The sequence below is a fragment of the Budorcas taxicolor genome, chromosome 10 (assembly GCF_023091745.1).
Source record: "Budorcas taxicolor isolate Tak-1 chromosome 10, Takin1.1, whole genome shotgun sequence".
Taxonomy (NCBI): Eukaryota; Metazoa; Chordata; class Mammalia; order Artiodactyla; family Bovidae; genus Budorcas; species Budorcas taxicolor.
The window spans coordinates 98043034-98057171 of NC_068919.1; the positions used below are offsets into that span (position 1 = coordinate 98043034).

The following is a 14138-nucleotide window of genomic DNA, read 5'->3' on the forward strand; positions in this document are numbered from 1 at the left end:
AATAGGGCATGGAAATCCTTCTAAATCAGGGTGAAAATGGTTAGTAAGTCCTCCTGGCATCAAAGCTAAAACTACATTCTCTGATGAGCTTATTAGCACGAAAGCTGGCCTCTTAATCTCCATCTGACTTCTGTATCTATTTCTCAATTAGTTCATAACGCCAAAGGGGGAAGAAAGAGTTTTCATTTATTCACCCCATAAAACCCCCAACAGTCGGATATTTAAGAATACTTTCGGCATTTCTACATAATATTAATACAATAACTCTCAACAGTTCTTTAAAATGAGGCTCAGACCTGGAATGGGATAAAAGAATCCAAACCATGTCACCTCAGAATCTAGGCTCCTAGATTGTATATCTTACCTTTACTCCACTAAAAATCCTCTGTTTCCACAGGTGAAGGAAAAGGCTACATCACCAAGAAGTGAAAAATAAATAGGTCACCCTCGTGGGAACCAAAACTTCACACCCCCAAGCTTTGCTGCTGTATACAATTTTTAGTTCTCAAAGTAGGCTTCCCTGGTGGCTCAGATGGCAAAGAATCCACGTGCAGTGCAGGAGACCCAGGTTCAAGCCCTGGGCAGGGAAGATCCCCTGGAGAAACAAATGGCTACCAAACTCCAGTAGTCCTGCCTGGGAAATCCCATGGACCGAGGAGCCTGGCGGGTTGCAGTCCATGGGATCGCAAAGAGTAAGACACGACTGAGCAACCAGCACTTCCACTTTTCGAGAGTAAGTGGCGTTTTAGACGTAGTTCAAATGAATAGCCAAGCTTTGAGACTTTCTACCAAAACTGCACACAGCAAGCGACCTGAGGCAGAATCACTTGTTTGTAGATTGAGGAAGTGTGCTCACAGTCTTCCTGGAACTCAGACACCCATCCACAGCACCTTCCAATGTTCTGCAAAAGCATACATCGTGTGCTGCCAATTCAGTAATATACCGCCAGCTCCTTCCTGAAAGACTCCCGATCTTTGATGGCACCGCAAGGAAGTGAGAAGGCCATCAGCATAAAATGAAACATGAGATTCTGAAGGCTCTGTCCCAGAGTCCTGGTAATGATCCATTTGAGATGCAGCTTTAAGGGGAAGGAGAACCGTTGTCTCTACTTGCAGTAAGAAATTCATTAGGGGACTAAGTCCCCAAATTCAGGAGCAGATGCCGTCAAAATGATTGCAACCTCTTCCCTCATTTAGAATACAGTTTCCAAATTTTATTTTTGCTAAGGGGGAATTTCAAAAGCTTGCAGTCTGATCTTTCCTTTCCACAAATAAACTCAGATCTAGAAAAGCAATATAAAAATAAAAACACCAGATCAGACATTTCTCCTCTTGAATTCTGTTCTTCTGAGTGTTCAAGCCACAAGATTCATTTTCCCCTAACTCAGAAGCCATGAGGCCATGTTCAAAACAGCCCTTGGAAACAAGGTTGCCATGTCTGGTAGGAAGACCAGAGCATCTGATGGTTTCCATGGTGACCATGGAGCCCAGGTGCACACTCTAATGAGGCTGGCTGGAACTCAGACCAAAAGTTGTGGAACGTTCCAGGAAGACCCCCATGTCACCGAGCCACTCATGAAATTCTAACGGTGGCCTGCTTGCCAACAAGTGCCCCCTTCAGGAGACAAACACTCAGCGGCACTGAACTCTGTGTCCGGCCCTGTGCCAAGCTCTTTTCCGTACGTTATTCCATTTCACCATCACCAAGACCTTACAAAGTAAATTCGAATTCCACCCCATTTTGCAGATAAGTAAACTGAGGCAAGGGCTTCCATGGTGGCTCAGTGGTAAAGAATCCGCCTGCAGTGCAGGAGACATAAGTTTGATCCCTGGGTCTGGAAGATCCGCTGGAGGAGGGCATGGCAATCCACTCCAGTATTCTTGCCTGGAGAATCCCCATGGACAGAGGAGCCTGGCAGGCTGCAGTCCATGGGGTGGCAAAGAGTCAGACATGACTGAAGCGAGTTAGCAAGCACACATGCAAACTGAGGCAGCTCATCCAAAGTCCCTGAGCTTACAGAAGACATCTCCAAGCCAGTTCTAGTGCCTCGTTCCTCCACTCAGCTCAGTAAGAATTTATGAAACTGCTCAAGGGGCACACTCCCTTACATTCTTCTAAAGAGAAGTTTATGTCATGATTTCTTGTCTCAGAGGGGAAAACAAGCGCAGCCTTAGAACGGATCACTGACCTATTTCTGCCCATCATTTCCAGATTCTGATAAAGAGCTCAAATTGTCATTTTTAAATACGAAGGCATCATAAGAAATAATTCCCTGAAGGAAGTTTGAAAGACTTGAGAATTAGATAAAGAGATGAGAAAGAGAGCAGAAATGATCTTACTCCTAAACAAGTGTTCTGTTAAATTACATGATCAGGTATGAGCTAAAGGACAGTGGAAACCCCAGTCCACATGCCTGTCACTGATACTAGGAATGCCACGTCTAGTAAACAAATCCCTTGCACTGAGACTTCTGTCCCTCGTTTCAAGGTGAGTATTCTCAAAAAGAAAAACTCGCTAAGGCAACAGCAATCATCAACACCTTAGTATGAGTTAGTATGTGTGCAGACTATTGCTGAGGGAGCACTCAGCTGCGGGAGGAGAGAGAGGAAGGGCCGTGAGGAGACAGAGGCAAAACACAAAGCAGCGTCTGGAAACTGCAGGCGTCTGGGAGAGGTCGTAGAAGCCAGGATCAGCCTAAGACGCCAGGCTTGGAAATAAAACAGAGAGAAGGAGCTTCAACAACAGAACGGATGGGCTTACAATTCTCTACTTTATTGCCAGGCTTCCCAGGTGGCACAGCGGTAAAGAATCTGCCTGCCAATGCAAGAGGCGCAGGAGACGCGGGTTTGATCCCTGGTTCAGGAAGATCCCCTGGAGAAGGAAATGGCAACCGACTCCAGTGTTCTTGCCTGGAGAATCCCATGGACAGAGGAGCCTGGCAGGCTATAGTCCCTGGGGTCGCAAAGAGTTGGACACAACTGAGTGCCCGAGCACCACTTTATTGCCAGTACACTAAAAAACACATCTTCCTTCTTTAACAAGAAGCTGAGTATGCCACATGCCTCCAAAATATGTGTTGGAAAATCCACACTTAACCCTCTTGTGTTGTGATTCCTGACAACAGACAAGAATTAGGAACCATACCTGTGACTACCATGGGTCGAAATTTAAAAATATGACCACAACATTGAACTATCCCATTGTAAATCAGAATGGCAGCATGAATCCCTGGTAATTTCTTCTGGATCCTGTCAGGCTAAAGCCAATTGGATCACAGACGTTAGGGTTTAAACAGACGCAGTACTCACTCGAAAGACCTTCTCCACTCTTGCAATGCTTTTCCCAAAGATGGTTCCAAGTTGGTCTCCAATTCCAGCCAATAAGAAACCAAAGAGTGGAATTCCAAAGATGGCATATAAAATACAAAAGATTTTGCCTCCTTCAGTGCTTGGAGCAATATTCCCATACCCTGGTGAGAAATATTAAAAAGAGAGAGGGAGAGTGGTGAAGCGGCAGAGAAATTAGAGCACGGAACCAAAGAACCTGACTTCCTAGAGGGCTGCTTCATCCCCACCCTGAACCTCAGGAGTTTTAGGAGAGCTCCATTCTAAAGGCCCTACAAAATTGAGAACATCGTTCCATCGCAACTCTTCTTTCTCTCCCTGTATACAGTCAAGAGGGTCCAGGTTTCCAGGATCTGATAAGATGACATGTATTTCATTAGATGACATTTTAGGAGATCTGTGGTCATCTAGAATTGCGTTTCTGGTGGAAAATGGTACCACCCGTTTCAGAAACATCAGACATCTTCGGCATGTCTGGTTTAGGGACACTGGGCACCTGAGGAGGGTTTACCACTACTTTTTTAGATTTGGAAAGAGCTTCTCCTATCCAGCCTCGTCCTGTGGCCATCCCCTCCACGGGTTGGACTGTGGCTGTCTCCTGCATTTGCCTTCTTAGGGTGATGGGTGTTCCACATTAAGGAGGATGGGTGGTCTAGGACAAATTCAGAAAGGACCCCTGGATCATACAGCCCTGCCCTGAGAAGCCTGAAAACAGTCAGGAGTGGAGGAGGAGAGGCTGAGTGCTCCTTCTCACGTGGACCAGGATGCTGAGCTCTGCCCGGGTCTCTCTTTCTCTTCCTTGGCACCTCCACGCCACCAGAGTCCTGCCCACCCCGACCCACACGCTTCTTGCACCAAGAATCCAAGGATTCTTGGATTCAGGTGCGAACTAAAGGTTTGGTGGTGGAATGGATGTGTAAATACAAAACAATCCTCTAATAGCCCGATCTAGTCACTTGTTTCAAATAGTGCTTCAGAAACACCCACATCCGCATTCTCGAGAGTTCTGCAGTTAGATAAGTAACTAGTGAATATTTGGCTTACTCTCTCTGACAGGACTGAAGACAGTGGTGCTGGAAGAAAAAGGCATATAGCATTAACACACATTATACAGAGACGAGACTCTAAATTACTTGTAGTCACACCAGTGAGTGTTGCAACATTACGCTAACTAGTGTCTAGCTAGTCACCTAACTTAACATTCTTTCACACAACACAGCTGAAGGGGAGTCTATCTCTAACCCACGCAGCAAGTGAGCTATTGGGCTCATGGTTATTAGCACGCGGGGAATGCGTCACAGGAACGATACTGCTGACGGCCGGTCTGTCGCTCAGCTTCCTGTGGGCCTGGAGGACTCACTCTTGCTTCCTGCCTCTGGGTGCTGAGTCACCCGGTTATTTTCCTGTTCAGTTTTCCAAGTCAGAATCATTCAAACCTCTTATCACAAATCATCTAAATTATGTAGCTTCTATTTTTTAAATGACTGTTCAGGTAAGTCTTCTAATCTTGCTTTTTTTTGTTTGACTCACCATGATTTTTATTTAATTGTGAAAAAAAAAAAAGGCTCTCAACTTTTTTTGGGTGTTTTCAGGAACTTGGACAAAATCATTCTGTCAGCATTTCCCTCCAGAATAATCTAATTTACATTAACACAGCCCTGGTAAAAAGGAATAAAGGTGCCTATACAGCTCCAATTCCTGGAGGATTATGGTGACACCTGGAAATATTCTGGTAATTTATGGAAACGTTTATGGCTCTGGCCATAAATTTACTGTCTCCCAATTGCCTGATTACTGTCAAGGAAGCCGATTATCTTTCAGTTTGAATATCTCAGGAAGAAGCACATTGCAGGCACAGGGAAACACACTGAGGCCTTGAATCTGCAGAGCTGGCATCTTATGAACCTTAACAAGTGCTGCACCCCTTCCGCCAGCTTTAAGAGAGGATCCGTTCCAACTCTTGGGTCAGGACTGTGCTTAGGGGACGTTTCCATCATCTAAAGAGCCTGAGAGCGAAGCAGGAAGAGGAGGCTCCACTCCAACGCCACCACCTTCACCTGGTCACCCTGAGACTCACTGAACATCGCCAAGCCTGGCTCTGGAGAGGCTCAGGGAAAATGTGGGGAAACCAGTTGGCTGTATGCTTCCAAAGCAAAGTATAAGCAGTAGTGTGGATCTTATTACAGTGGGCTCCTTCTTCTGGGTTTCAAAGGCTAGGACACTAAAGTTAGAGCAAAGCTCTCAGGCACTCAAGAAGTGATATGCAAATGAGCCTTGAATAGGGGATACTTTGGCCACCTGATGTGAAGAACTGACTCACTGGAAAAGACCCTGATGCTGGGAAAGACTGAAGGCAGGAGGAGAAGGGGATGACAGAGGATGAGATGGTTGGATGGTGTCACCCACTCAATGGACGTGAGTCTGAGTAAACTCCAGGAGTTAGTGGTGGACAGAGAGGCCTGGCATGCTGCAGTCCATTCGGTCACAAAGAGTCGGACACGACTGAGTGACTGAACTGAACTGAGGGGCTTCCCTGATAGCTCAGTTGGTAAAGAATCTGCCTGCAATGCAGGAGACCCCAGCTTGTTTCCTGGGTCGGGAAGACCCCCTGGAGAAGGGATAGGCTACCCATTTCAGTATTCTTCAGCTTCCCTGGTAGCTCAGCTGGTAAAGAATCTGCCTACAATGAGGGAGACCTGGGTTCGATTCCTGGGTTGGGAAGATCTCCTTGAGAAGGGAACAGCTACCCACTCCAGTATTCTGGCCTGGAGAGTTCCATGGACTCATAGTCTATGGGGTCGCAAAGGGTCAGACACAACTGAGCGGCTTTCACTTTCAAGCCTCGAATAGCCTGTTTAAGGCCATCACTTCACTTTGGATGTAAAGTAATCGCCATTTTTGAGTTATGCTGTATTTTATGTGTGTCCCCTGCCTCTGATGAACTATATGGAGAGGCTGTTCTCCAGTCTGACACTCAACCCTGTTGCTCTAAGAAAATTGCATGAGTTACTTTTCGGAATTTTGCTCTGAGGCAACAGGAAGGACACATTCCTGGATTTTTGCCTCTGTTTGTACTGGGCCCTCAAGACTTCCCTGCCCCTTCTTCCTGAAGGCTTGATAGAACTTTGAAGTAAGGTGTCACAGGGCCTGAGAGCTCAGGAAGTTAAAATTCTATTCTGATCCTTCCACTTGCTAACTCTCAGATCTTGGGCAATGTACCTTTCTGGCTCACTTTCCTGGTCTGAATGAGGGGGCTATGAATAGCACCTACCTTACAGCTTCAAGAGCTACATGTGAAGCCTGAGGACCCTTTGGAGATTAAATCCACAGTGAAACAGGAGGCCCAGAGTAAGCATTCAGTAAGGATCTGCAGTTATCACCTTGCCTGGGTTTTCTGCGGGAAGAAATCACTTTGTGTCTCCAGCAAAACTACGTCCCGGGAGGAAAAAGAGCTGCTTCCCATTTTCTCCCCAGAAACTCCACCGTGCTCCCACAGCACCGAGGCAACTAACACGACGCCTGTGCCCCAGGCTGGACCGGCTGGGTGGCACAGGGGGCCCATGGCGGGACTTGGGGTGTGGGTCCTTGGGGCAGCAAAGGCTGGGGGGTGAGAAGCTGTGAGTCAGGCAGACGGCGCCCAGAGCATTACAAATGGACTTCCTAAAGCGGAAGGCTCCAGGGATCCTCCACCAGCTGGCTTCTGATGACGCTTGGCCGGAGGAGACCAGCCTGGCGAGAACGCTCCGCTGTGAATGAGAAAGCCTGCAGCAACGCTCGGCGCCGGTCACCCGCTGGCTAGAAAAGAACCCGAGTCCTTTCTGAAGACAAAGCTGGTGTTTACACAGGACGCGGGCCTGAGCAGCACACACGGAAACCTCCCATTTGCTATTTATGTGCCGAAGTCAAATCTTGGCCGAACCGTGTGCTGTTCAGCTCTGGGGTTTGGGTTAGAGCAAACGTTCTCAAGCCAGGCTGTGCGTTCATGGGTGTGTGGCAGGCATGCAGCGTTCCCCACTTTAAAGAGCCTCTCTCTTGGGTTAATGCTCCGCTGTTGTCATTTTGAGGCTCTTAATCATTTTTTTGTTTTTTAACAAGAGATTGCATTTTCACTTGACAATAGGCTTTGTGCTTATGTAGCTGATCCTGGTGGATAAAGTGGGGCTCTGTGGCTTACTAACCTTGAGATATTAGACGAGCTACTTAACATCTCTGGGTCTCAGTCCTCTCGTTAGTAAAATGAGGCAAATGAGAGTTACTGTGAAACTAAGTGAGATAATACATGCGGAGCACAGTTCCTGCACCTACTGCTGCCGTGCAGTCACCAAGCTGCGTCCGACTCTCTGTGACCCCGTGGACCGCAGCCCTCCAGGCTTCCCTGTCCATCACCAGCTCCCGGGCTTTAACCAAACTCATGTCCATTGAGTCAGTGATGCCATCCAACCATCTCATCCTCTGTCGTCCCCTTCTCCTCCTGCCTTCAGTCTTTCCCAGCATCAGGGTCTTTTCAAATGAGTCAGTTCTTCCCATCAGATGGCCAAAGCATTGGAGTTTCAGCTTCAGTATCAGTCCTTCCAATGAATATTCAGGACTGATTTCCTTTAGGATGGACTGGTTGGATCTCCTTGCAGTCCAAGAGACTCTCAAGAGTCTCCTCAAACACCACAGTTCAAAAGCATCAGTTCTTCAGCACTCAGCTTTCTTTATAGTCCAACTCTCATATCCATACATAACTACTGGAAAAACCATAGCCTTGACTAGATGGACCTTTGTTGGCAAAGTAATGTCTCTGCTTTTTAAATGCTCTCTGGGTTGGTCATAACTTTTCTTCCAAGGAGCAAGCATCTTTTAATTTCATGGCTGCCGTCCCACTGGCAGGCGGATTCTTATCCACTGTACCACCAGGGAAGTCCGACAACTCTTAATTGAGTTCCAGGAGAGGGACATGGTTACTGGTTACCACCTGGGACCTGAAGAGGGGCTCTCTAGGATGAGGGTCGAGTCAAGTGACCTAATCCAAAAATGCCTCAAATGGGGAATTTCCTGGTGGTCCAGTGGTTAGGACTGTGTGCTTTCCCTGCAAGGGGCATGGATTCGATCTATGGTCAAGGAAATAAGATCCCAAATGCCGAGTGGCAAGGACAAAAAAAAGCTTCAAAGAGGAAATCTAACTGGTTTCTAGAGCTGTTGGTGAGAACTCAAATCATTTTCTGTCCTTCCACAAATGAGGTTTTGTGGGAAGAATCTGCAGACAGCTTCCTCCAGGTGAGGAAAAGTAAACTTCCTGGAGATCCACCCGCACAGTCAACAAATGAGAATTAGTTACTGAGAAAGGGGACAGGGTGCAAGGTGACCTCAAACAGGACAGCAGTCTAGTCTTCTCCTGACGTGACTCCTGGTTTGGAGACGAGCTTGACCGTGTTCCCCTTTCGCCGCACATGTGTAGATCTTCCTGTATAGCTGAGCGCAAGAAAATCTTGTCAAAAAAGAAAAAAAGTGCTTTGATATCTTCAGATAAAAGGGACCTCTGTTACTGAGTAGTATCACTGCTTTTCAGGAAAAATCTATTATTCCTAAGATCTCTGTATATGCATTCTACATAATGAGCACATTTTTTGTGTCTGAATAGCACATAACCTCACGTGGCTCAGGAGAGTCTTTCTGGAGAGCAACTTGGCAAGCCTTGAAAAGGTTCAGGCCCTTTGACACAGCATCCCCTGGGGGATCTTGCCAAGAAAACAAGCAGAGATGAAGATCGTCCTTCTAGAACTAAGGTTTTCACTGTGATATCACACTATCACAGAAGTAAAAACCACTTAAGCCTGCAACAGCATGTGATTACAAGATTGATGGTAGATCCAAAGAACCCATCAAAGATGATGTTTTTCCAAAGAACCTTAGTAATATGGGGCAATGTTTACAGGATTACGCAGCACATTGTGTGAACTCAAGCACGCATGCTAATGTGTGCGTATTTCACAAGTAATAAAAAAAGCTCCTCGGCTCCAACTGCCCTACTGCCTGAGTTCTAAATAATGGAAAATGTCTCAGAAAGAAGAAGAAAAATTAGCAGGCTCGTAGGGATTTCTTTGGAAGGAATGATGCTAAAGCTGAAACTCCAGTACTTTGGCCACCTCGTGCGAAGAGTTGACTCATTGGAAAAGACTCTGATGCTGGGAGGGATTGGGGGCAGGAGGAGAAAGGGATGCCAGAGGATGAGATGGCTGGATGGCATCACGGACGCGATGGACGTGAATCTGAGTGAACTCTGGGAGTTGGTGATGGACAGGGAGGCCTGGCGTGCTGCGATTCATGGGGTCGCAAAGAGTCGGACACGACTGAGCGACTGAACTGAACTGAACTGACTGTTCTTATGAGCCTTGCTACCACTTGTAATGAATGAATTTGCCACTAAATAATTACGAGAAAACATCATCTCCTCACCTTATTATTCTTTCTCATAGTGTACTCCTGTTTTCTTTAGAAATTTCTAATGGTGTGACTTTCTAAAACCTTCCACCCCGCAGTCAAAATTTAGACAGCTAAATGGTGTTCAACTCACAACACATTATTTTTCAATTAAGACAGAGTGCGAGAAAAAAAAAAAAAAAAGGCATTTTTTCTGTTGAATAGAAACGAACGCGATCCCTCATGTGCACACTGCGCCGTGAGCCTGAAGGGGCCTTGGGGTCTGGGTTGGCTTTAATTTTTGTCTGTTTTTGTCTCCTGCTTGTTGTGCAGTAGTTTCCTGTTCAGGCTCCATCTTCCCTCAGATTCTGGGAAAGGTCCCTGTCTTTTGCCCAAGTGTGACACAGCGTCCATCCTCCCGCTATAGAGGCAACAGCATCCCAGGTTGCCAGGACACCAGCACGCGGAAACCTAGGGGCTTATCCAATAGGAAGCTCCACCTAAGACTTGAAACCAAGAGCGAGGAGCCCACAGGAGGAAGAGGCAGCCACAGTGGCCAGCAGGGTCCAGCCCGGGCTCTGAGGTCAGAGGACACTTAGTGGCCCTCTGTGATCTCTGAGCCATAAGTGTGCATTTGTTAGGATTTTTCATTAGGTGAGAGAAAACTCAAAGCACGATAGAGCCCAGCGCAGGATGTTTAACATGTATTAACTCTCTATGGGCGGCTTCACCCCAGCTCAGAGAGGGCAAGCGGGACCTCACTTACGGCTCCTCTTCTGTTACTCAGCTTCTTCACTATCAGCTGAACTCTAGGCAGGAAAACCCCTCAAGGGAAGGAAATGGACAGCAGGGTCCTGGACTTACCTTTTCCCCGATTTACCTCCAGTAAGAAAAAGAAGTCATTTCCTCCAAAACTCACGCAAAAGACCCCGGCAGGAATCCACTCACTTACTGGCCTAATCCAGGAAGCCTGTCCATCCCTGAACTCAGGACTGTGGCCATGCACATGCGCATTACTGGATTTCTTTCTTTTTTTATGGTTCTAATTTAATTTTAATTTTTAAATTTAAGTACAGTTACTTATGAGTCTCCCCTGGTGGCTCAGATGGTAAAAATGTCTGCCTACAATGTGGGAGACCTGGGTTCGACCCCTGGGTTGGGGAGATCCCCTGGAGAAGCAAATGGCACCCCACTCCAGTAGTCTTGCCTGGAAAATCCCATGGACGGAGGAGCCTGGTAGGCTACAGTCCATGGGGTCACAAAGAGTCGGGCACAACTGAGCGACTTCACTTTGCTTTGCTTTTGCTATAGTTACTTATAAGGTGTTGATTTCTGCTGTACAGCCAAGTGATTCAGTTATACATACATATATATACACACATTTTTTTATATTCTTTTCCATTATGGTTTACCAGAGGATATGGAATAGAGCTCTGTGCTATACAGGACCTTGTTGCTCCCCCATTCTATATATAATAGCCTGTATCTACTGACCCCAAACTCCCTCCCCCTCCCCTCCCCGCTTGGCAACCACATGTCTTTTCTCTGTGTGTCTGTTTCTGTCTTGTAGGTTCCTTTGTGCCGTATATTTGATTCCACGTGTAAGTGACATCATACGGTATTTGTCTTTCTCCTTCTGACTTACTTCACCGTAAATCCCCCAGCGACACATGACACCTTTCCCCATCTTAACATCCAGACCGCTGCACACAGTTGAACCTGACGTTGGTCTTCTCTGGTCTGCTTCAGCAATGCCCTCGGGGGGTGCTGAGCTGGATGGCGCTTTTCGCCCTCACATCAAATGGTGCCATGTAATCCTGGATCCTTTGTTGGATGCTACGGGATTGAGGACAAATATGATCTAATCCGGTCTGGAGTGTCTGAAAGGCTTCTAGACCCCAGACTTCCAGGCATAATCTATACCTCTTTTACTTGGAATAGTTGTCTTAATACACTTGCAGATTTGTACGTGCAAACCTAGTATGCCAGAAATTATATTATGAGACTTTCCAAAAAGGAATGACAATTCTCTCTCACTCCAAGTTTCCTTATTGCACATAACTTTCTTGAATGCAACAAGGTAAAAATCATACAGGCTCTGAAGATGAGGTCTATAACCACAGACAAAAACCTGTGCCTCTAAAACAACCCACAGCTTCTGAAACTTGCACCAATAGGAAGACAATCACCAAAGATGCATTCCCCCCAAAAAGGCACACCCTCCACCACCCAGCTAATGTGTGGCTATGAGAAGTAGGAGGAAAAACCTCACAGAAGGCCTCAGAGAGTTATGAGATTTGAGAGATTTGAACTGTGAGAGAGATTTCCTCCCACAGAATATAAACAAATGTCAATGCAAGAATCCTCCCACTGAGTACAGAAGAGTCTCCCTCTGTTTGGCCATCAATGCTATGAACTGGTGATGGCTGTGTGTCTCCCATTCTTCTGAATGAGAGCTTTTATTGCAATGTGACTTCACTACTAAACAAGGGCAAATAACTCTCAAACTCTTTTTCAGCAGAGCTGGGAGAGGGATGCAATCTACAGATTCCACCATATATGTTAGGGTTACCCAGAAGCGGAGATTGCAGAGGCAACATGGGAAAGAATACAGAGAAGCACAGAGAATAATTAAAGGGCCCATTGGTGGCAAAGCTCAGAAAGTGTCAGTAAAAATCCAACTATGAAAGTGAGGGTCTCCCCTTGAACTTCAAAAGATACTTCCTGTTTGCACCAAGTGTGAAACACAGTGTGAACAGGAAGAGCCACAGAAGCCTTCCTGAGCTTGACCTGGTCCAGAAAAACAGAAGAGGCAGCGCTATGCAGAGAGGAGCACAGGTGGGCCAGGTCTGCAGGAGGCGCCCTGCCTCACTAGCAGAAAAGAGGGGCGTCTTGGCATGTGCGGCCAGAACGGTTACCAGCTTCTCCCTGCTCTCCTCTTCCAGCCCCCGGAAAAGTTCAGCAGACAGCTAGTCCAGGCATATCCAGGGTGTTCGGCATCAAAAGAAACTGCCTCGGCATGAAGATAAAGCTTCCATTAAAAAAAAAAAAAGTGAAAGAGCAGCAGAACTTACCAGTGAATGAAAGATACTCGGCAGAAAGACACTGCCCCAACCAGACAAAACTGTAAACAGCCATGAAGTAGTCGCCTCTCAGAATCATCGCAGAGAAACCACAGAGATGCAGGACATCCGGGAGAAGATGACGAGGTAACAAGTGTAGATGAGATGTGAGCTAAGCTAATGGAATTCAGGGGAAAAACAGCAAAGAAAAGAGTCCCCTAATGATCACAGTAATGAGAGTAAAATTGGAAGGCGCGCACGGAGGAGGTAAGCTCTGTGAAAACACACACGCACAAAACAGAGAGAGGATGAAATCAAGCAAGTGATATGACCCACCTCCCAGAGTAATGGAAGTAAAAAAATGAACAAAGGGGACCTAATTAAACTTAAAAACTTTTGCACAATGAAGGACACTAAAAGCAAGGTGAAAAGGCAGCCTTCAGAATGGGAGAAAATAATAGCAAATGAAACAACTGACAAAAAATTCGTCTCCAAAATAGACATGCAGCTCAACTCCAAAAAAATAAACGACCCAATCAAAAAATGGGCCAAAGAACTAAACGGACACTTCTCCAAAGAAGACATACAGATGGCTAACAAACACATGAAAAGATGTTCAACGTCACTCATTATCAGAGAAATGCAAATCAAAACCACAATGAGGTACCATCTCATGCCAGTCAGAATGGCTGCCATCAAAATGTCTACAAGCAATAAATGCTGGAGAGGGTGTGGAAAAAAGGGAACCCTCTTTCACTGTTGGTGGGAATGCAAACTGGTACAGCCACTATGGAGAACAGTGTGGAGATTCCTTAAAAAACTGAAAATAGAACTGCCATATGACCCAGCAATCCCACTGCTGGGCATACACACCGAGGAAACCAGAATTGAAAGAGACATGTGTACCCCAATGTTCATCACAGCACTGTTTATAATCGCCAGGACATGGAAACAACCTAGATGTCCATCAGCAGATGAATGGATAAGAAAGCTGTGGTACATATACACAATGGAGTATTACTCAGCCATTAAAAAGAATGCATTTGAGTCAGTTCTAATGAGATGGATGAAACTGGAGCCTATTATACAGAGTGGAGTAAGTCAGAAAGAAAAACAATATAATATATTGTATAATATATAATACAGTATATTAACACATATATATGGAATTTAGAAAGACAATAACCTTATATGCGGGACAGCGAAGGAGACACAGATGTATAGAACAGCCTATTGGACTCTGTGGGAAAAGGCGAGGGTGGGATGATTTGAGAGAATAGCACTGAAACATGCATATCATCATATGTGAAACACATGGCCAGTGCA

General features: G+C 46.1%; 1 protein-coding gene across 1 annotated transcript in view; it reads right to left on the bottom strand.

Moving 5' to 3' along the window:
* The window catches only part of KCNK10 (potassium two pore domain channel subfamily K member 10), a 154032-nt gene that overhangs the window by 39100 nt on the left and 100794 nt on the right, over positions 1–14138 (bottom strand). The window contains 1 exon segment of the mRNA XM_052646954.1: positions 3310–3470. Coding sequence (XP_052502914.1) covers positions 3310–3470 — 161 coding nt within the window.